Source organism: Mesitornis unicolor, unplaced genomic scaffold, assembly GCF_000695765.1.
Source record: "Mesitornis unicolor isolate BGI_N332 unplaced genomic scaffold, ASM69576v1 scaffold25819, whole genome shotgun sequence".
Lineage (NCBI taxonomy): Eukaryota > Metazoa > Chordata > Aves > Mesitornithiformes > Mesitornithidae > Mesitornis > Mesitornis unicolor.
In genome coordinates, this window is record NW_010208307.1 from 17,755 (window position 1) to 37,876 (window position 20,122).

Below are 20,122 nucleotides of genomic sequence, written 5' to 3' on the forward strand. Positions count from 1 at the left end.
CCAGAGAAGCATGGGGTTGTGGGCAGAGCAGGCGCATCCCCTGGTCCCCTTTTGAGAGATCCCTGTTAATACAATGCCTGAAAGTCCACAATCGCTTCTACCCTTGGCAGCAGAAGGACTGCCCGATAGTACGGACACATCATTTATCACACTCTTGCTGAATGATGGATGTCTTACCTCCCACCTGTGAAGATGAGAAGGAGGTGGAGCAGAAAAGCGAGAGATGATCCTGATTCAGGAGGCTTGGGTGCTACACCAGTCAGGTAAGGCGGGTGAGGAGTGGCAGAGGTGGTGTACACAGCTTGTTTTGTCCAATGTCTTGTTTTCATCTCTTCCCGCTGCATTGAAAGGATGCCATGGGTTTCCACTTGCACAAGCCGATGCCATTTGTCCTTCCCTGACAGTTTTGGGAGCTGGTGGGGTAGGTTCCAGCCAAATAATCCCCTGGTTTGAGCCTGGCATCGCGGTGCTCTGGTCAGCGGCACAGGGAACACTGGGAACAGACAAAGCTGACATGCTCTGCAGTTCTGCACCTGGTCAGTCTTAATGCAACTTGGAACAACTGTCGCTGCCAGGCTTGAAAGTGCTGCTTGTCTCAGTGCTGGCGCTTCATTTTTTTTTACTTCCATGGGAAATAAAGTTCTCCATCCATCCTCTCACACTTGCACGCTACTCTCTCTTCACATCATGTGCCATGGGCTGTTGGACTGATGAAGCCAGCTCTCTAAATCCTGCCTTTGAAACGATATTCCTTGTCCCTCTTGCTGTGCACATCGCTCCTAGCCGCCAGCGAGGTGATTTCATGCCTTACTGCCCGCCGAACGGCCGTGCCAGTCGCTGTCGCTGCTGCTGCTGCTGATGTGGAATGCAACAGGGAAAGCGAAAAAAGGCCACCTGCCACTGCTCAACTCCTGCCTCGTCGAAGATTTAAATGCAGGGCCGCTGCCACCTCTGCCAGCCTCGTCTGTAAGTTTGCTTTGCTGTCAGCTCGCAGGATGAAGGATGTCCTTGTGGAGGTGGCACCCAGCTGGCTATTTGTTACCCCTCCGTGCAGGGATATGGGATGGCAACTCCAGGCTGAGGTTATCTCCTCTCCGTGACACTGAGTGAGTTATGAGCTAATAGCACTTTATTAAAATAGTATTTTGAATTGGAGAGCAAATCCAAGAGCAGATGGATTAGCAAGCAATCCATCACTCCCCATCTTTGCCGCTGCCAGCTGAAATGCTGCAGCTGGGAGACAGATTTATAGCATGGTCATCTATCTGTCCTCAGCTGGCATCCACTGAAGGATTCCTTTTGACTGTGATACACTGGGAGGAAAGCTTCATTGTCCGAGTACAAGGATGTAAGCGCCGCACACTTTCTCACCAGTGCATGCCCCGTGCTGCTGGACTTAGAGGAGACAGGAGTATCCCCAAGAAGTGTTCTTCTGGCAACCAGTGCTTGTGTTTGGAATGGAGAAGAAACACTCAGATTCCTTTATAATCCATTGTTTGTGGCTTTTTCCATTTTACTGCAACATTATTATTATTATTCTCCCTGGATTTTTTTTTTTTTAAGTGACAAATCTGACTTATTTGTCCAGCCTGCAATGCGAGTCACCGGCACCTCTCCTTGTCCGTGCCAAAGCCCTCGGTTTCCTCACCCTGCCTTCCTTGCAAGCAATGGCAGGAGAGGCTCACGCTCCTCTTTGGAGAGAGCTTGCACCCAGAACTTGGTTTTAACAGTAAAAATATTTATCTTCTTTTAAAATCAGCTTTGGACCTTAGAGCTTCCCTGTGTTCCCAGTGAGTGGGAGACGAGCAGGCTAAAATCTGGGACAGCATCCCATGATGTCACAGAAACTGGGGGAAATCGCACAGCCCTTCTTTAGAGATCAAGGCTGGGCACAGCTTTCCCCACACCCCGATTCGAGCCGTGTCTGCACCCCCTGCTCTCTGAACCCTGTGCCATGGAAGACCCCAGGAGAAGCATTCGGTTCAAAGGGTTGGAAAAAACACTCAGATGCAAAACATGCAAAAAACTATTTTACTGACAAACAGCAAAGGACGGGCTTCGTTTCAGGAGCTGAACCGGTTATCTATTATACAAACATATTATTGAAAGGGAAGGAATGGCTGAAATACACTTACTCATTGACCCAAATAAAATCACAGTGTGCTTTTTTTCTATTGCCTCCCCCACCCCCAAGCTCTCTGCGGCCTTCAGCTCTTCCCCTCAGCACAGCATTGTCACGACGCCCAGCACGGCCGCTGGAGAACATAAACCATAGGTGACGTTTGCCTGTGCAAGTGTATTTAATAAAAAAATTAGCCATTATTGCTTTTCAACCACAGTAGAGATTATTCTATGATTAGACTCAGCGCGGAGTATAATCTCTCTCTCTGTTAGTACCAACGTGTGTTGTACCTCTTCCTGTCTGATGCATGCAAAATCGGTTTGAGAGCAGAGAAAAAGAAAAGAAGGATTAACAATCAGGGAAAACAGCACTCCCAAGTTTTGCTCTTGTATTCTCACTGCAGAGCACTATTGAAAACAAACACAAAAAAAATCAATCTTCCTAAACAGCGCGCTCTGTCCTGCAAGGGTTTCCACTGCCTCGAGTCACTGCACACCGAGGGTGCTCAGCACCTCCTGGTGTCACCCCCTCCACGGAAATCCCAGGGCTCAGCTTGAAAAGGGGACTAAAACTAGCGACCCTGCTGGAAAAGAAGTGAGTGCAATGAATGGGGGCTACTAAAGGAGAGGAACGGGCTTCATGCAGTGGACTCGTGATGACACACACAGATACAAACACACTGACACACACAGAACTGGAACAGTGTCCTGAGAGCCTCGGCAGGATGCAGCAAACGGGCAGCCCGGCCTCACTGTAGCGCTCCTCCACACATGTGCCCACATTTTCCTGCTCCTCTGCTTCCTTCTCTTTTGACCCAACATGAAGGTTGCATTTTTAATTTCTTTAATTTTTTTCCAGTAAGTTCACTTGCTTCTTCACGCTCTCCTAGGCACCACAGTGAGCCGGGCTGGCCTAAGAGGACATCTCATCTCATCTTCACTCCATCCCAAGGCAGAACCAGCAGTCCTGGGCCCCTGCCTAACGAGTAATGCCCTGTCTGTCCCCTACGTTACACCCCATTGCCTGCCACTGGAACACGCATCTGCTTCACCAGTGCATCCAGGTCGCAAATCACCCGATCCAAATGTCTTTCTGTTTGTACTGTCTGCTCTGGTAACAGAAGTACCTCTATTCTTTTACATCCAGAGGTGTTCTGGGAGCTTCTGTTGGCTATTTCTATCTTCAGAGCCCCCTGAATGCAGAAGAGGCCTTCATTACCTCCACCTTCACCTGCACGCACACTCTTCATTGATGCCACATTAATGTTAAACTGCTGCTGCGAAGCTGTCTCAAAGTGAAATCTGAAATGTGATTGCTTGAGTCATTTACCACCTGCACGCCTTCATACAAGGGAAGGTGAAGGGTGACCACTGCCCTCCTCTTTCCAGGGCAGCCAGTACACCTGAGATGTTTCCTTTGCAATGTGCTTTTCTCCAAGGATGGAGACTCCACAACTTCTCTGGCAACCTGTCCCCGTGCTTGGTCACCCTCACAGTAACACAGTGTTTCCCAATGTTCAAGCAGAACAGTACCTGGGTCTACTCTGAGCTACACCTGAAATCCCATGTCTGGTGGCTTTTGGCTCGTCCTTTCCTCTCCTTCCTGGAGCAAGGTGCTGCTCTTCTTCTTTGCAGCATATCCCAAGCACCAGCACGCAGCCGTTTGCTGTGCAGGCAGCCAAACCTGGGCTCCTCACACCAGAAATGCAGGAGGATGCTTCCAGCGCCAATGCCAGCTCTGGAGAATCAGCACATGCAGCTTTAAGCTCTGTCTCTGCTCTAAAAATAGCCCCTCCTGAGGCGGCACAAAGTTCCCCCCACCATCTAATTCTGCAGAAGCCTCCCTCAAAGCATCTGGCAGATGAGTGCTGAGACATGGTGCACACTTCCCACTCCTTTGTCCCCACAGAGCTGCCATTACAGACACAGCTGCCAGCTGTAAGCTTTGCAGCCCCCACGTTTTCCCTTCCACAGGTTTTGACCAGTGCCTCTCCTAGCCCTGACCTTGTTGTGTCAACTCCCTGATGCCACAGTCACGTTCTCCCAACCGAACCCTTTTCGTTTGGGGTTGTTGCTGGGTTTTGGTTTTGTTGTTGTTGTATCCATCTGTGATTTGGTTGTTTTTTTGCGTGTGAAGACTGGATCAGAGGCAAGAGAACAACGAACAAGTCAACACTAGTACATCTCAGACAATTAAACAAGGAGAAAACATCCCCACAACCAGACAAAAGCAAAACGAACACATGCACAGGAGAAGACAGTGCAGACTGTACAGACAACTGAGCTGCGAGCAACAGTAGCAACCTCACTTGGACAGAGGAACAAGAGACCACAAAGTCAGACGTTGTTGGTAAGGCTCACACCTCGAGCAGAATCAGCTGAGGGGAAGGGACAGGGACAGGAGCCATGTCAAGCAGAGAGAGAGCAGGTGCTGCCTGGGGCAATGCAACGCTCGGACCGGGGTTTTGCAATACTCAAACCACAGCTGCCTCTTTTACCTTCTGCTGCTCTTGGGGGGCTCGCCATCGCGCTCCCAAAAGCGGAGACACGGCAGATACTTGGCTGTTGGGAACAACGGTCAACTTCTGCACAACACCATGGGTTCAACAGGACCCTGCTGCGCAGGGACTCCTCAGCACTGCAGCCTGATGGGTGTGTAGGGTTATCCAGGCCTAGTAACAGGCATGGTCTGAGCTCTGTTACCTAGGGTCACATCTACAGAAGCTTCCTAGACTCAGAGGAAAAAGGCAGCGACACCAGGAATCTGACTTTGTGTCTCTGTTTGAAATCCCCCATGCACAGAAGACGCAGCAGATCTCTTGGGTGAGCAGTAGGACCGACCCGGCTTGACTGCATGGGGAGGGACTTTGCCCCTTATCGATTAAGGATGAGAATCAAAGGCCCAGTCAGTTCCCCAGGATTAATCCCATTGGTTTAGTGTGTACAGGGAAAAACCTTGCTCTATGAGAGTGTTTCTGGTTTCCTTGGATTTAAGACCAGTGAATTACTCCCAGTAAATTTAATTGCACTGAGAGTATTTTTGTTTTACTTTGTTAACTAAGTGTAAACAAGAGATAGACTCACAAGGTCATAGCTGCAGCCACCACAGATGAATAAAAACATCAGGAATATGTACCACACAGGACCTTTTCCCCCTCTTTCAGAGGCTCATGCTCTTCCTAAATTCTGGTGTGCATCAGACTTAACCCACGTGAGCCATCACTTCACACTTCCCAGTTATAAGTTTCATATTTAATGATATTTCAGCTAAGGTCAGTTGCTAGAGCAGGGCTGAACCAAACTTTCAATTCAGTCTGAGTTTAGGTCACTGCCTTCAGTCTCTCTTGTGAGAGGCACCAAGTGGAAAGATTATTTAAAGTGCTTTTTTTCCCCATAACTACTTCCAGAGACTCAATATTTGTCCTTACCACGATGGACTTTTCTCCCCTGCAAAAACGTTGTCCCATCTGAAGACACGTCCATGACATGATGAGCCCATATCACCAAATGCCCAAAGCTCATACAGTGAGGGAGGCTGCAAAGCCATGTCTTGGAAAGGAGCTGCTTAAGGAAAAGTCATTTTTTAGATACTGACAGGTGGCTGCAGACATTACAACCAAAGGAAGTCCTGGATCACAGACAGTCGAGCAGACAGACAGAAGGATAGGCCTGGCAATTATTTAGGCCCAGACAGAAACTGGGGCGCCAAGACATGAGGCACTAGGGAATAGCAAAGGTAGGGATGGCACAGAACAGGTATGTTTGGCTCTTGGCCAGTTATGTGGTTTGTAAATAACTGAACTGAGCCTGGGCATAGGAAACAATGAGAAAAAAAAAACCCCAAGACATAGAAACTGGAGGGAGCAGGGAGGAAAAGAGCAGGGAGGCATGGTGGCCTTTTCCCTTCACAGACGTTGCAATCAAACAAGAGGAGGCCATAGACAGAGTCAAGGAATCCATAGAAGAAAACAGCAGCTTCTGGTAACATTCATCATCTTATTTTCTGGATGTTTTCCCCATTTAAGCACAAGCCCACTCATTACAAAATGAGGAATGAAGGAGAAATGACTGGGAATCAGGGCTGCCACCTTAAATTCTAGGGGCTGGTGTCTCCCTGCCTTATTCATCTCAAGCAAAATCTCTCTCTTCCCACTGCAGCAGCAGGGCTACTGCTGCCTGCGTGTGCAAAAGCAACACAGCCTGGGTGCATTTGCTTCTTTCCCCCAGCAGAACACGACTGCTACAGGAACTGGATACCACGGCACTGTCTAGGTGTACGCGGGCTTTATCAAGCAGCACTCCCTCAGGAAACCCTGACTGGAAGTGAAGGAGGTCTCTGGATGTGGAGGTTCATTTCAGACACTTGACAGCTACCTTGAAACCCACACCTAAGCTGTGACCAGGGGAAGCAAAGGCAAAACCACATCAGAGCATCTCCATATTTTGATTCAATTATTGGGACATTTGGCTCTGTGGATGAGTTTGGCTTCAGGCTCACATCTCGCTGTGTTCCTCAAGCCAAGCCAAGCCCAGGCTGCTGCTGAAGTGCTCTTTCAGCTGGGAGCAGTAACAGAAGCAGCCAGGGGGTTGTTCATGTGAGACTGTTAACAGGACCCGCTCGCTGAGCCGTCAGCGTTTCTCAGGTGGTGTTAACCAGGACCTAACCCTCTAAGAAAAGGGGTTGAGCAGCTCCTTTCCTCCCAGGCGTGGGGTGGGGGGTGTCTGTGCAGCAGAGGGGTATGATCAGGGTGCAAATCGGGTCTAACACCATCCAACTCAATACACTTCTCCCTGCATATCGGGAGCAACTCCTCTCTAGCATTAGTGAAGAATAACAGCACGGATATCAGCAAGGTACCACCAGTATAAAAGTGGTGTAAACCAGGCAGCACCAGCCCTGCTGTGTGGACTGATACCTTATAGTACTGTTCCCCTGGCACTAAGATTTCTTGGATTGCTTAAGGCAGGTTTCAGTGGATAGCAATGCAAAGAACAAACCAGTTATATATTCCCAGGACTTCCTTCCCCCACAGCAACTCCCAAAAACCTGAACCAAAGCCAAAGGGACACTGTGCCTTCACAACCCACCGGCAGCAGTCCCCATCCAAACCTGTGACCAGCCAAGCCATTCTAGCAACGGAAGGAACAGAGCAGAGCAAAAACAAGCCAAAGGACCAAAGAAACGGGGGACTTGAGCTCTTGGATGAGAAACTCTGCATCTTCTTTGTGTTGTCCCACCTCCATACCCTTGGCCAACATTCCCCGTAGGGTAGCTGGATGTGCAGGACAGCCGTGAATGCCAGGAAAAGGGGGTTGAAAGTATAATGCAAATCTCTTTTCTTTTTTGTTTGTTTTTGTTTGTCTCCTTTTTACATATATACACAAGTCTGACAATAAAACGTGGAACACAGTGCAATGTCTTGGCTGCGTAGCATCCAGGACTGGCTTAGTTGTGCATCGTGGTGTGCCCCAGGGACACACAGGATGGGTAAGTAAAATTGTGTCCTCGTCTGGCTTCCATAGAGGAGCAAACCAGTACCTGTTCCCCTGGAAGAAGAGTAAAATCCTTTTTAAAACCTCACCGCAGTCTCTGGAGGGGAAGGCATTCCTCAGAGGTGCCGTGGGCTGGGGTGCCCATTATGGTACAGCTTCTGTTTGATGTGCACCATGTTCCCAGTCGCCTCCTCGTACTGCCTGTGATGACGTTTTCTGAACTCCTTCAAGTTACAGAATTTTGGAATCCAAGACCAGGAATTGTCTGGAAGGTAAAAAGGAAAGGTGAGAGATTATAGGAATGCTGAGACCCCCATTCTCCTTAGCCCTCTTCCTGGCCTGCCCAGAGAACGACAGATTATATGAAGTTAAACCACTGCAAGCAGCACGAGGTGGTTCGTGACTGCTCTGACCAGCACTGCAGCTACTGTGAAGTGCAATCTGATGTCTGAGCTCCTATAGAGTATTTTCTATTTTTAAGAATAATCAGGAAGGAGCGATAGATTATTCCAATAGACAAAAATTTAAGCTGATCAGGACACAATGTGACATTGAGTCATTGCTAAGTGGTACTCATGGTGGTATTTCAGGGAGGGCTCTACATCCTGTACCAGTACAGGATTTCGTATTACCCCTACCCCTATCCCTCATAGTCACGGGCACCATTTCTTTCTTCAGAAGGAACTTTTAGCTTAGGTGCTCATTCAACAAAGAAATAGCTATCCTTTCTGCTTATTGCAATATACACTGGAAACCTCACCTACAGATTAGATGAGGAGGGCTTCCAGTGTCTCTCCTACCTCACATTTGATTTTGAGGACACAGAGTTGTTAACAGAGCCAAGAACAGTGCAAACACACAGCTGTGGAACAACCAGCCTGGTTAAAGAGCAGACCAGTCCTGTGTAACTGGTGCAACACCAGTAAGACAGCACCAAAAGACAAAGTCTTAGGCCAAAGGGGATGTCAGCCTTCTGCAGCATGAAAGGGGCACTGCCAATGGGGTTGCTAAGGGAAGAAGAAGCTGGGTGCAAAGTAATACTGCATTCGTTTCCTGAAAAGATGGATCTGCACTGTATGTTGCACCATTGGCCAACTCCTTCTTACACCCTGAGGATATGTGTACACAAAGAGAAAAAAACCCCATCGTTTAGCTTAAATAATGATTTAATTACTAGCATAACCCTCAATTACTAAAAATACAAATCTATGCAGTATCCATCCACAAGAAGGCAAGTTAGATGGCGATACCATGTCTGTACCTCACCGCTCCGTAACGAAAGGCAACGGCTCTGAAGAACAACACTGCTGTGCTCCTACAGCATCTCACCAAGCACGGCTCCTGCCAGCCCTGCTGACTCCATGAGCACTGATGAGATCACAGCCACAGGTGGTCTGGCCAAAAACAGGTGTCACAGCCCCAAGATTGGCTCAGTACCTCAGATCTCACTGGAAACTCTGAGTATCAGCCTTCTGCTTGGGAAGTGACAGCAACGCAGCCTCAAGAGAGGCCTGATTCAGAAACTGCTCGAGCAGGCTGCTGGGGATCTGGGAAGACTAATGAGAAATTAATATCATTTTGATCTGTGATTTTACAAAGAGATTGTCCACTTCCCTAATTAGAATTTCTTACAAGTTAACAGATAAATCTTTCTCTTGCTCACTTTCCTATTTTCTCCGAGCTGTAATTTAACAGACACCATCAGTCAGAGTTAGAAAGACTGAGATTTGTAGAGACACTGTTATGGACTTTCACGTTATTCGCTATTTTAATAGCTTTTCTGTCTCTTTTCCCCTCCATTAAAGTCCATGCTGGGAGAGCAAAGAGGGGCAAAGAGGGCCTCTGAAGGAGCATCCATTGGTGATTCTGAAGTTGTTAGTTCAGGATGCTAAGCTAACTGGTCCACAGACCAACCAGTATGGCCAACACTTGTCCCTGTGGGGCTGCTGCCACTACTGACAAAAATTGGCACATCTGGAACAGGGATGAGGATGGAGAAACCTCAGCTGATGTGTCCCTGCCACACACAGCAGTGTCGTTGGCACCACATCATCACAGCTTTACACAAACACCAAGAGGCTACACTCCATAGGCACGTGCCTGGCTGCAAATTATATGCACAGAAAAATCCAGATTTCAGGGAAGTTTTGTCTGGCCTGAAAATATTCTGCCCACATGTGCAGACATACAACCACCATCTGCCAGCCTGCCTACGGGTAACCATGTTGCTTTCCATCAAACACCCTTTGCACCAACACCTTCCAAAGCAGAGCCCTCCAGGCGAGGATCCTTGGCTCTTTCCACCTCCCTGCTTGTCTAAAGAGGGCTGGGATACGGCTGTGCCAAAACTACACCGAACAAATGCTGCAAGGCTGTTGGCCTTCACCCTCTCCACCAGCCTCAGAGGACAGGGCAAGGGGTTGGGGACAGAGAAGGGAGCCCATGAGGCTGCACTTACCATACCGTCGGCTGGTTCTCCAGGCTCGCACTGCGTAATGGAGAACCCCGTCCATCCACACCAGAAACCAGCTTATACAAAAGCCCAGCAAAAGTCCCAGCATCAGATCAATCTCTTGCTTGGTTACATTGTCAGTCACAAAGTAATTCTCCGAGGAGTCCACCACTGACTGATCCCCGTCATACGGAATAACGTAATGGACATGATGCCTGTTGCGGGGAACAGAAACAGGGAAAAGCATCAGTGGAGAAGAGCAGAAGATGTTTTCCATCCAGCGCCTGCTCCTGTGGCCAGGGGCTGGTTTAACACCATTCCTTCGAGTTTCTACCAGCAGTGCTGGGAGCAGAAGTGCTGTCTTGGCTTTTTATGCTTACTTTGGCAGAGGAATTGGCAGAGAGCGAGGCAGAAAAGCACAGAAACGTGAACCCACGCCTCGAACTCGTGTCGCAATTGTGACACAGGCTCGCTGTGCATGAGTTCATCATCTGTAAAATGGAAGATAATGTTAAGGACAGCGTGAGGTTGCAGTGGTCACTCCCCAGAGATGTAAAGGGCACCGCTGCGTTCATGTTCGCAGGCAGAGGTCGACAACATTTTGCTCCTGTGAGCGCACACAGCCTGAGAGTGCAGCTGTGCAGCCCTGCAAGTGCGATCACAACACAGCCTCGCAGGAGTTAGAAAGTCCTCTGCTGTGCAGTGCTGCCAGCGCTGGCAGCTCCGTGGCACTTCTCCAGAGGTGTGTTGGCTTGCTTCACGTCCCCTCCTCTCCGGGTAAAATGAGAATCGTATCTTTCTCATATTAAAGCAGAGCATGTTTACGGCCATGGAGGAAGTACTTGAAAACACGCCTCGAATTCATCCTCTGACAGCAGATGGCAGAGACCCTGCAGAAAATCACTCCTGGAAAATCGTGCAAAGCTCTAAAACCACGCGCCTGCCTGCACTGCTAAGGTCGCACGCATCCGACCACCACAACAGTCCTGGCACTGCAGCACGGAGGCATCACCGGTGCTCCCAGCTCAAGGCCGGGGCACAGTTGCATGGGCTCTCCCCAGCATCGCCCACCCCCAGCAGCATCACCCACGCTCCTGTCCCTCCCACATCCATGGACCCAGCCTTGCTCCCACATGCAGGAGAGGAGGCAATCGCTGGAGGCCTCTGAATATGCATGAGGTGCAGGTTGCTCAATAATCATGCCTGAGAAACGTCCAAATATTTACACAAACAAACCTCCACTCAAAGGAACCTACTGAAAACAGCCCTAATCTCAGCAATGACTTAATGGAGGCCACCTGCACCAGAGGCACCAGCTCCCAGCAGATCAAGACATGTAGAGCCGGTGTACAACCTGGTGCCACAGCGAGCAGGGGGTGGAAAAGGCTGCGTGGATGGGAAGCCCATGTAGCCACGCTCCTGCTGCCCAGTACTGCTCCCCATTTGCATTTGACAAAGGCCTCAGTACAAGGGACCAGACTGGGGCAGTAGCAGAAAGGAGATGCAACCAGGCCTGCTCTGATGGCAGCTCCAAGTGGCCTCAGAGGCACAGGGAAGGCCCTGCTCATTGCTCCACTTGCTGGTTGGTTTTTTTCCCTTCGTATGGCCAGGAAAAACCTAGAGGGTGCATGAGGGCTCCCAAAAAGGGAGCTCTTATTCATGAATGGGGGGGCTCCCATTAATTTTATGAACACAGCCAAGCAGCTTTGCAGAAGAGGAAAAAGCAAGCCCCACACATACCTCCCATGTGCTGCCAGGGATACTTGGCAGGTCCTAAACTTGCTCCCTTTTGCTCCTTGCAGTACGAAAACAGCCTAAGGGCTGAGTCCACAAACACCTCCAGAAACCTACACTCCTTGAAATGATGAAGAACTTGAGTGCCTCAGCAGGAGCTGGTAGGTATCCACTCTGCATCGCTGTATCACAACTCTCAGGGCTATCTAAAGCCTCCCCATGCAGAGCATCACTACCAGCACCCATCTCTGGGGCTGAGAGAAGCCAAACTTCCCAGACACATCAAGGACAGACCCATTCCTAGGGACTGCAGACCTCTCTCCTCTCTCCTCACATGCTTCACAAGAGGAATTTCCTACCATGCAGCCTGCTTTCTTCACAGCTCTCGTTCTCTGCTTGCAGGGCACTGAGGGAAGGGACACAGTCACCTCTTCCCTGCCTTGTGCCTCTCCTCAGAGCAGGCTGACTCTGCACACTGCAGTGGGATCTCCTCCAGCTCTCCCAGCTTCCTTTGGTCATCAAGGGGCTGAACGGCACCCTGGGCGCACAGCAGTTAAGGGCCTGACACTCCCTTTATGCTGTCCCCAAACCCTAGTGATTTCAAAATCCAAACTCAGAGGTGAAATCCCTGTTTCTGCTCTGTAGCTTCCATAAAATCACAAAATCACAGGATGGTTGAGGTTGGAAAGGACCTCTGGAGGTCATCTGGTCCAGGAAAGGACGGCTGGCTTTTTCTCACTGTTCATGAGTGAGCTGGGGCTGGGCACACAAAGTGACCATTGCCTTCCAGCATCCCACAAGGAGGGACTCAGTCCTCACAGTGTCCCTGTGTCTGTACAGCCTGAAGTGTTGTACAGGACAGTCGTGCTCAGGGGAGAAAGGAGTCAGTCCTGTGGTATGGTGAGTCACCAAGAAGTCCAAAGGCAATTAACAGGAGCCAAAATTCAACAGAGAGCAAAAACGTTGACCTATCTGGATTTGGCAACAATTTCCCAAGTATCAGAAATCACTGTTGGATCCCAGGTGGAAATTTCCTTAAAAGAAAAGCCTTCTGTCACTCAAGCACTCGAGGCCCTGCACCGCTACCTTCCAGGCACCTTTTGGGAACCCTGAGTTACCAGAGTGCTTCCATGCAGTGGAGATGCCAGCGCTGGGTTTCTACTCTGCAGAGTTTTCTGGAAAAGGTTTAGCAAGGCTCAGGGAAGACAAATTTATCTTGCTAGTGCAACAGTTGGGAGATCTGGGCTGCAGGGATTTTTGTTTTTTGTTTTGGCTTAACAGGATTGAGTGGTGCCACTGAGATGGGGAGAGCAGGGACAGACCCCCGAAGTTTTCTGTTGCAGCTCAAGTCCTTGGGGACGTTACAGGAGCGATTCAGAGGCACTGGCAGATCAGCACGGCACGTTATTAATAGTGCTCAAAGGTCCAGGGTCCCCACTGCATATCAAGGGAACTGGAAACTGGAACGTGGCCTCGATGGCTCTGGGGGCTGGATCCAGTAAGGGCATGTATCACCTCTACGGTGAGCATAACATGGGTGCAGGAAGCCACCACCAGCTCCACACCAGTGCACTTTCCAGGAGGACAGGCAGTGCTGGAGAGCAGGTCATGGCAAGACAAATGCTTTTGGCCAAATCTTGTTTTCAGAAACGTGGGCATCCAGAGGCTGACACACCCCTCCAGCCTGTGCCTGTTTCACCAACCAAAGACCTTTGGGAAGAGACAAAAACTTCCTTCAGCCTTGCATCACCTTAGCCAGCAGTCAGACGTGGATGTGAGGACTCTGGGGTTCACAGCATCCTCAGCTGTGACAGTGGGCAGAACATACACATGGTCCTCAAAAGGCTAACACATGCCCTGACTGTATTTCTTTACATGAAAAAGAGGTACCAAATACCCTGAGGGCCAATTCCTGTGCAGTTCAAGCTGGTATCAGTCGTCACCACAGATCCAGGCCAAATTATTCCTACAAGGTTAACCATACGCTACCTCCCTTCATGTGCCACACACTTTCAGCCACATCTAACAGCCATGGCCTATCCTTGTTGCGTGGAGCTTCCCCACAGGAAGCAGACGTAATTGTAGGAAAAGAAACGTAGCCACACTTCACGTCAGAAACACTCTCCAAAGCAGGAGGGTCTGGTGACTGTCAGCAGCTGCTCTCCTGAAGCAATAGAGACTGGATTTGCTGAGCCGTCCCCAGCTCCACAGCACCTGGCTCAGCTGCAAAACTGAGGCTGCTGGACAAAGGGAGCACAGTGTCTGTTCCTGTGCGTGTGTGCTGGAGCTGTGGCATCCCTGTCCCCTTTCCCAGTCTTCGTGACCAAGGGGGAAGAGCTCCCTTCCTCCCTCCCAGGGCAAGCAGCGCAGCGGGGCTGGAGCAGAGCCTTGGCCAGCATGGCTGGGAAGTTTCACTACAGAGCTGCCCAAAGCGCTATTGTCCCTTCCAGTGACCTTGCGTGTGTGCTGGCTGCTGCAGCCGAAGCACAGCACGGGAGCCTCTCAAGAAGCGTCGCTGAGCTGTTGTTTTAAATGCAAAGAGCCCGTCGCTGCCTCTATACTTTCCATGTCTCGCCTCTGCTGGGCATGTCGGCACCGCTGAAGCTCTGGTTCAGCTTGGCTCCCTCCCGGGCAGGTGTCAGTCTCAGTCGGCAGCAGACACGTCACATCTCAGCTGTCACCACCTGGCTGGACTGGCCCATTCCCCAGCTCCAGTGCAGCAGGATTTGGGGAAACAAGGCTTATCCAGCCCCCAAGGCATGCCCTGCACAGAAGCTGCAAGCAGAGCTCGAGGGAGGCAATGAGCCTCCCTGTTCTGCATCCCTGTCTGACCTTGCAGGCTCTCTCCAAGCACACCAAACAGCCCAGCGCCTCTCAGAGCCACTGCCAGCAAAGCCACTCTGCAGACCAGTGTGGATGGCACCATTTCAGAGGTGGAAACATCTCCCTGGGACCCTTTGCACTGTAGCAGCTACCAGAAGCCCAAGAAAGGCCTGGTGGTCTCCAGCACTAGGGAATGAGCACTTCAAGCCTCCCAGCATATCCAAAGAGGATGTGGGGACAGAGAGGTTAAATGACTTTCCCAAAGTGGCTGGAAAAGGAAGAAACAGCAAAAATGTACCCTCTGTGTACCTCCCGGCAGCCTGGGACGAGCAGTGGCCTGTCACTCCTCTGAGTGTGGAGGGTAGCACTTGGCCCCTCATGGACGGAGCCCAGCGAGCAGCATTATTTGAACCCGTGCTGCCACAACACTGCTCCAGCACCACCAGTCATTGCCACTGGTGCTGTCAGTGACCCCAGCATCAGTACAGAGCCTCAGCCAACAGTCACCTCACACATTTCCACCTCTCCTGGGAAACAGCCCAGTGCACTGCAGGGTCTCCATGCACACCAGTCGCTCAGTCTAGCACGGCCTTGCCCTGAGACTTAGCCTCTCGGATCAGAGCCTAGCAAGAGCAGGGCTGAAGTACCAATCGGACTGGAAGAACTGACTTGAGGGTTGGCCAGGCCCCCAGCTCTGCTGCAGAGTACTGGCATTCAGGTACGGCTCGCACTCCTCTCAGTCCCTTCTAACCCTGCTCGCGGGGAGAGGCTTTGGCTGGGAGGGACAGACTCACTCAAGGTCACTGAGAAGGTCAGTGGCAAGGAGAACACACGCAGGAGCTCCTGAGGTCCCTGTCCTTTCCCAGACACGGAACTTCCAAGCCTGCCAGGCTGTTTTGACAGGTCCTTGCTCCATGCAGGTGTCATCTGTTCTCTCCAACTCACCCTGCCTTCACGGACGCCCTTTGGTGTTTTTCCTTTGCATGACATCACCCAGCTCCTGATCTGCTGCCAGCGAGCTGCTTCCAGAGAGGACCCTTTCCTGGCTGGGACAGAGACACTCAGTCTGGGGCAGTGCTACACTTCTGCAGTCCTCCATCGTCCTGCTCTCTCCTGGGAATAGGTACATCCCAAGGAGGTAGGACCAGAGGGGCTGGGCTGTCTGCATGCAAGCAGGCCCCAACATAGTGATTTGGACAGCCTGAGTATCTCCACATGCTGAGGACAGAGGGTGCCAGGCTCCCCCAGGGATCTGCTCCAGCAGGCACATTTCTGCATGGCATCAACAGGAGCCAGCAGGAGTGTAAATGTGGCTGTCACCCCTTCCTCCTCCTGCAAGATGGCAGATGTTAAGAGAGGAACAGCCCCTGTCATACCAGGCACATCTGTGCAGCTCAGTATCAGCACCAGGCCTGTCTCTCCGCTGATGTTCTCCCTCCATGCACCATCACAACTCCAGTTTCCCTCCCCCCAAGCACCTGGCAGGACTGTTTTCCCACTGACCAGCTGTAGGTGCACCTTGAGTGGCCTCAGGGCTTCTGGCAGCTTTGCCCTCCTTGGCTCTAGTGCTGCCAGTAGTGCAGCCAAGTGGGAAAGCACAACTCCAGCCTAAGAGCAACACCCCACCTGCACAGAGGAGAGCATCTGCTCCCACTCACAGCCTAGAAGACTCCGTCTCAGCTCTCCGAGCAGGACTGCTCCTGTGGCAAAGGCACACTCAAACCAAAAAGAGTGGCTCAGTGGATGTTGCCACTTAACAGACCACAAATATGCATCAGCTTTGGCCACCCTTTCTTTGCACTGGGTTGGAGAGCAGGGCAGTTCACATGTGCAGCTCCTGACAGCATTACGTCTCAGCACCACGCAGCCAGCAGCCATGAGGTCCGGTCCCTGCAGCCACAGGCAGTCACCGAAAACTTTGCATGGCACAGCCTTCACAAGCAGCCTCTCCTGTGTCCAGCAAGAGGTCACAACTCCCTTCTCACATCACAGACCCGAAAAGCACCTGCCAGGGCCCAGCATGAGGTCACTCTCACCTCAACAAATTGTTGCCTTGCTTCTGGCAAAAAGTGACAGGCAACAGCTTCGGCCTCAAATAACCCCAGTGACCCTGAGCCCACAGGGATGCGCATGGCAGAGGGAGAGATCAGCCCTAGCAGTGCCAAGTGTCCAGCGTTCAGCAGTGTCTAAAGATGCAGCTGGTTTTCTTCCCAAAATATGCTGACCCCAGTGACTCGCCCCATTCCAAGGACCTTCTTGCTAGGCTTGCTCCCTCATGGAGAGGAGAACAGGTAGACTCCAGGAAGAGACACATCGCTGCCCACGAGGAGACCCCAGCCGCAGCCTCCATGCAACCTGAAGAGCTCTTTGGGGAGACAGTCAGAAGAGTCTGCCCTTCTGGCCATGCACCCAGCTGACTCTAATGAGCCCAGAGCCACCAAAATGTGGGCACACACACATACACAGAGTTCATGTGGAGTGCTGTCCACTGGATGCCCAAAGCCAGGTACTCACAGTCCAGTCCGGGGGGTGCTTAGACATGGTAGACCATTCCTGAGGAAGGATACAACCAGGATAGGAGAGTGGGAGGAAAACATTTCTGAATGAATTAGTTGGTGTGACTGACACTACAACCTAGGCTAGGGCAGGAGAGAAAACCACTAATCACAGCAGCTCAGCCTATTGCATACCAATCTGCATTTACTCCAGTTCCTCCTCCTCTTCCATTTCTGAAACATTTACTCATTTTCCCCGTTTCTTCCTGCAACACACTGAACTGCAGCCAGTTCCCTCCTCCAAAGACTCCCTTTGGTTATTGGCAAATTAAGAATCCTTTACTGATGCCTGGTACCACAGTTCACAACATGCTCCAGGATGCATCCTTGCCTAGGGCAAGGCAGAATCGCTTATGGCTCATGCTCTGTGCACTAAAGGCCTGCACTCAGAGCACTTGGACAGCTGACGAAAAGGACAAGGCACATTCAGCATCACCTGCCTTTTCAAACACAGAACCCAAACACTGAGCACTCAGGCAGCAGGTCAGAGCTCACAGAAAGCAGGCGAGGATCACAGACCAAACCTTAGCACGAGGCCACACGAAGTCCCACAGTACAAGGATGCTTTGTGCAAGTGTCTCCTACAGCTGAGCAAGAACACATAGAAAACAACGCTCATGCACAACAAGAGCCCATGCTCAGGAGCAGACTGGTATGCAAGAGCCATTGCTTCTAAATACCTAAGGCAACTGGTAAGCTTCTGCTTTTTGCCTCCTCTCAGATCCATAGTTGACAATTTGGAAGCTGTTTTGTGCACTTTCTAAGAAATGACCTAACTATGTCTGGGGAGAGTGCCATGGCTAATTTATCTGTCACAACAGCATCTCTGCAGACATACAGTTAGAGGAGAGAGGAGTGGCCCAGCCACCTTCTCAGACCTGGGCACAGGGGGACGCTCTGCCAACACCACCAGTGAGACTTGACACTCCTCAGTCGCTCCAGGCTATGTTAAAGCATATTAGCAGCAGCCAGTTTTCACCATCACTGAACACAGCTGTGACAAGTAACAAGAAAAACAGGCTGGAGGGGCAGATGAAAACTCTTAAACTAGAGAGAAACATCAAGACTCCAAAAAGCTACCTAGGAAAAAGCTCATCCTTGCAAAAAAAAAAAATCAAAGTCAAAGACACTGTAGACATTTCTTGTCCACAGTCTTCCCAACTGGCCTTAACACAGAGGTGCCTGAGGTGCCCAAGGAGCCAGGTATTTAGGGTCTGCTACCTAGATCACTCAAGGCCTAGCTGCATTTGGCCCTAGGGGTGCTGCTTGTACCTTATTCACTGTCCTGTCACAGGAGTCTGGTGAGGAACCATGGTGAGAAAGGCAATGATCCCCTTCAGTGGATGAAGCAGAGTGGAAGAGCAAAGCAGTTTCCCTTCATTAAAGCTATGAACATCCCAGTTTCAGCTTAGCTTTGACACCAGGGACATCAGAGGGATGTGACGCCTGGGAGACAGGATGCAGCTGGTTCCAGAGGCAGCCCAAAGAGAAGTCATCTCAATCCAAATGTTGGACGTGGCAGGGGAGGACCCACCCAGCATGTCCTTTAGCTGGCCCAGCCTCATGTTGCTTTTCTCCCCCACAGGCCAGAAACTCCCCAGCAAGCAGTGAGTAACCAGGCATGGGAAGAGAATGAGGCCTCTGGGCATGCAGGATGAGGATCCCTGACAACGGCCCCATAGAGAAGAGAGAAATTCACCTTCCTAAAACTCAGTCCCCAGGCTCTAACACAAAGAGCATCCAAAGCACAGTTGCAAGCTGAGCACCTCAGCGATAACACGACACAAGAAATGCTACATTGTTTAGGAGAATTAAGCATTGCCCAACAGCCATGGAGAGAGGTAGGCATTTGTCCAGTCATAAACTTGTACATAGCAAAGGTGTTACTCTTGGCATTGAATGCACCCTGATGCTCTCAGCTTACTAAATGCTCCACAAACCCACAGACCAGCTACTTCAATGTGCTCTGCCCAGCATCATTACAACTCTCAGGAGAAAAGCCATAGAGAATTAAATGCTGATCAAAGACTACAAAGCCTCAAAGTGACACTGTCCTAGACAGCAACACTCCTGCCTGGAAACAGATCCTCTGGGTTCACCAAACCCTATTCCATTTAAGCCACAAAACCACCAAGTGCAACACCCAGACCACAAACACTGAGAAACAACGCAGCCCGGTGACAACAAAGGCAAAATGACAAGCATTTATATAAAAGTTACTTACTTTCCCAGGGCTCACAGATGCATATACACAAGCATGCACACAAAGAAAATGGACTTTCAGGCCCACTGAAAACTCTTCTGCCAGAATAACAAATCTCCCCCCGCTGTGTTCATGCAGGAGCTGCTGAGGGAGGTGAGACACAGCCAGAATGCAAAAATGGTAGTCCAGCCAGCAGCACCCTGCTGCTGGTCACCACATCACTGTGCCTTTCCAATGAGATGAGGTGGGAAGGGGCTGGGGGGGACAGGTGAGAGAGATCTTATGCAGGTAACTTACCTCCCACAGTTGCAGTGACAAACTCGGTCTTCCCCTCTCAGATGCGGTAAGATGTAATTGTGAAATCTGTCCAACAACGCATTCATGTCCATCAAGCAAGCTATTGCCTGTAAGAGCCCATAACCAAGGCATCTGGTCAACTCTGGATGATGGAATAAAACATTGACTCTAGTTTGATTGCCAAAGACTGAAGCAGTCATAAAGAAAATAATCTCTGGTGTTTAATGGGGCGCGCACACATGCACACACACACATACACACAGAGGTGCACAAGCTAAGGGACAGTGCGGAGCTGGGGGGGGGGAATGGAGGGGAGGGAAATAAGCAAAATCTCTTACCATAACGATAGAGGCGCCCAGGATCATGAAAATCATGGTGTTTGCATTCATGGACATCAATAGGGAATTGCCAGCGGTCGGGTCCGTCCGCCCCCAGCCCGCGGAC

General features: G+C 50.6%; 1 protein-coding gene across 1 annotated transcript; it reads right to left on the reverse strand.

Moving 5' to 3' along the window:
* Nucleotides 1-7,730: 7,730 nt before the first annotated feature.
* TMEM240 (transmembrane protein 240) lies at nucleotides 7,731-20,073 on the reverse strand. Its single transcript, XM_010192466.1, has 4 exons — nucleotides 20,017-20,073; nucleotides 19,679-19,785; nucleotides 10,073-10,281; nucleotides 7,731-7,879 (listed from the first exon to the last, which is right to left on the reverse strand). Exons 1-4 carry the CDS (start codon nucleotides 20,071-20,073, stop codon nucleotides 7,731-7,733), a joined length of 522 nt encoding a protein of 173 aa, XP_010190768.1.
* Nucleotides 20,074-20,122: the final 49 nt, after the last annotated feature.

Coding starts and splice junctions, on each gene's coding strand:
- TMEM240 (XM_010192466.1), bottom strand. CDS start 20,073: ATGTCCATGAATGCAAACACCATGATTTTCATGATCCTGGGCGCCTCT. Junction 19,786..20,016: donor TGGGCGCCTCTATCGTTATG/GTAAGAGATTTT, acceptor GGGCTCTTACAG/GCAATAGCTTGCTTGATGGA. Junction 7,880..10,072: donor GAGAACCAGCCGACGGTATG/GTAAGTGCAGCC, acceptor TTTACCTTCCAG/ACAATTCCTGGTCTTGGATT.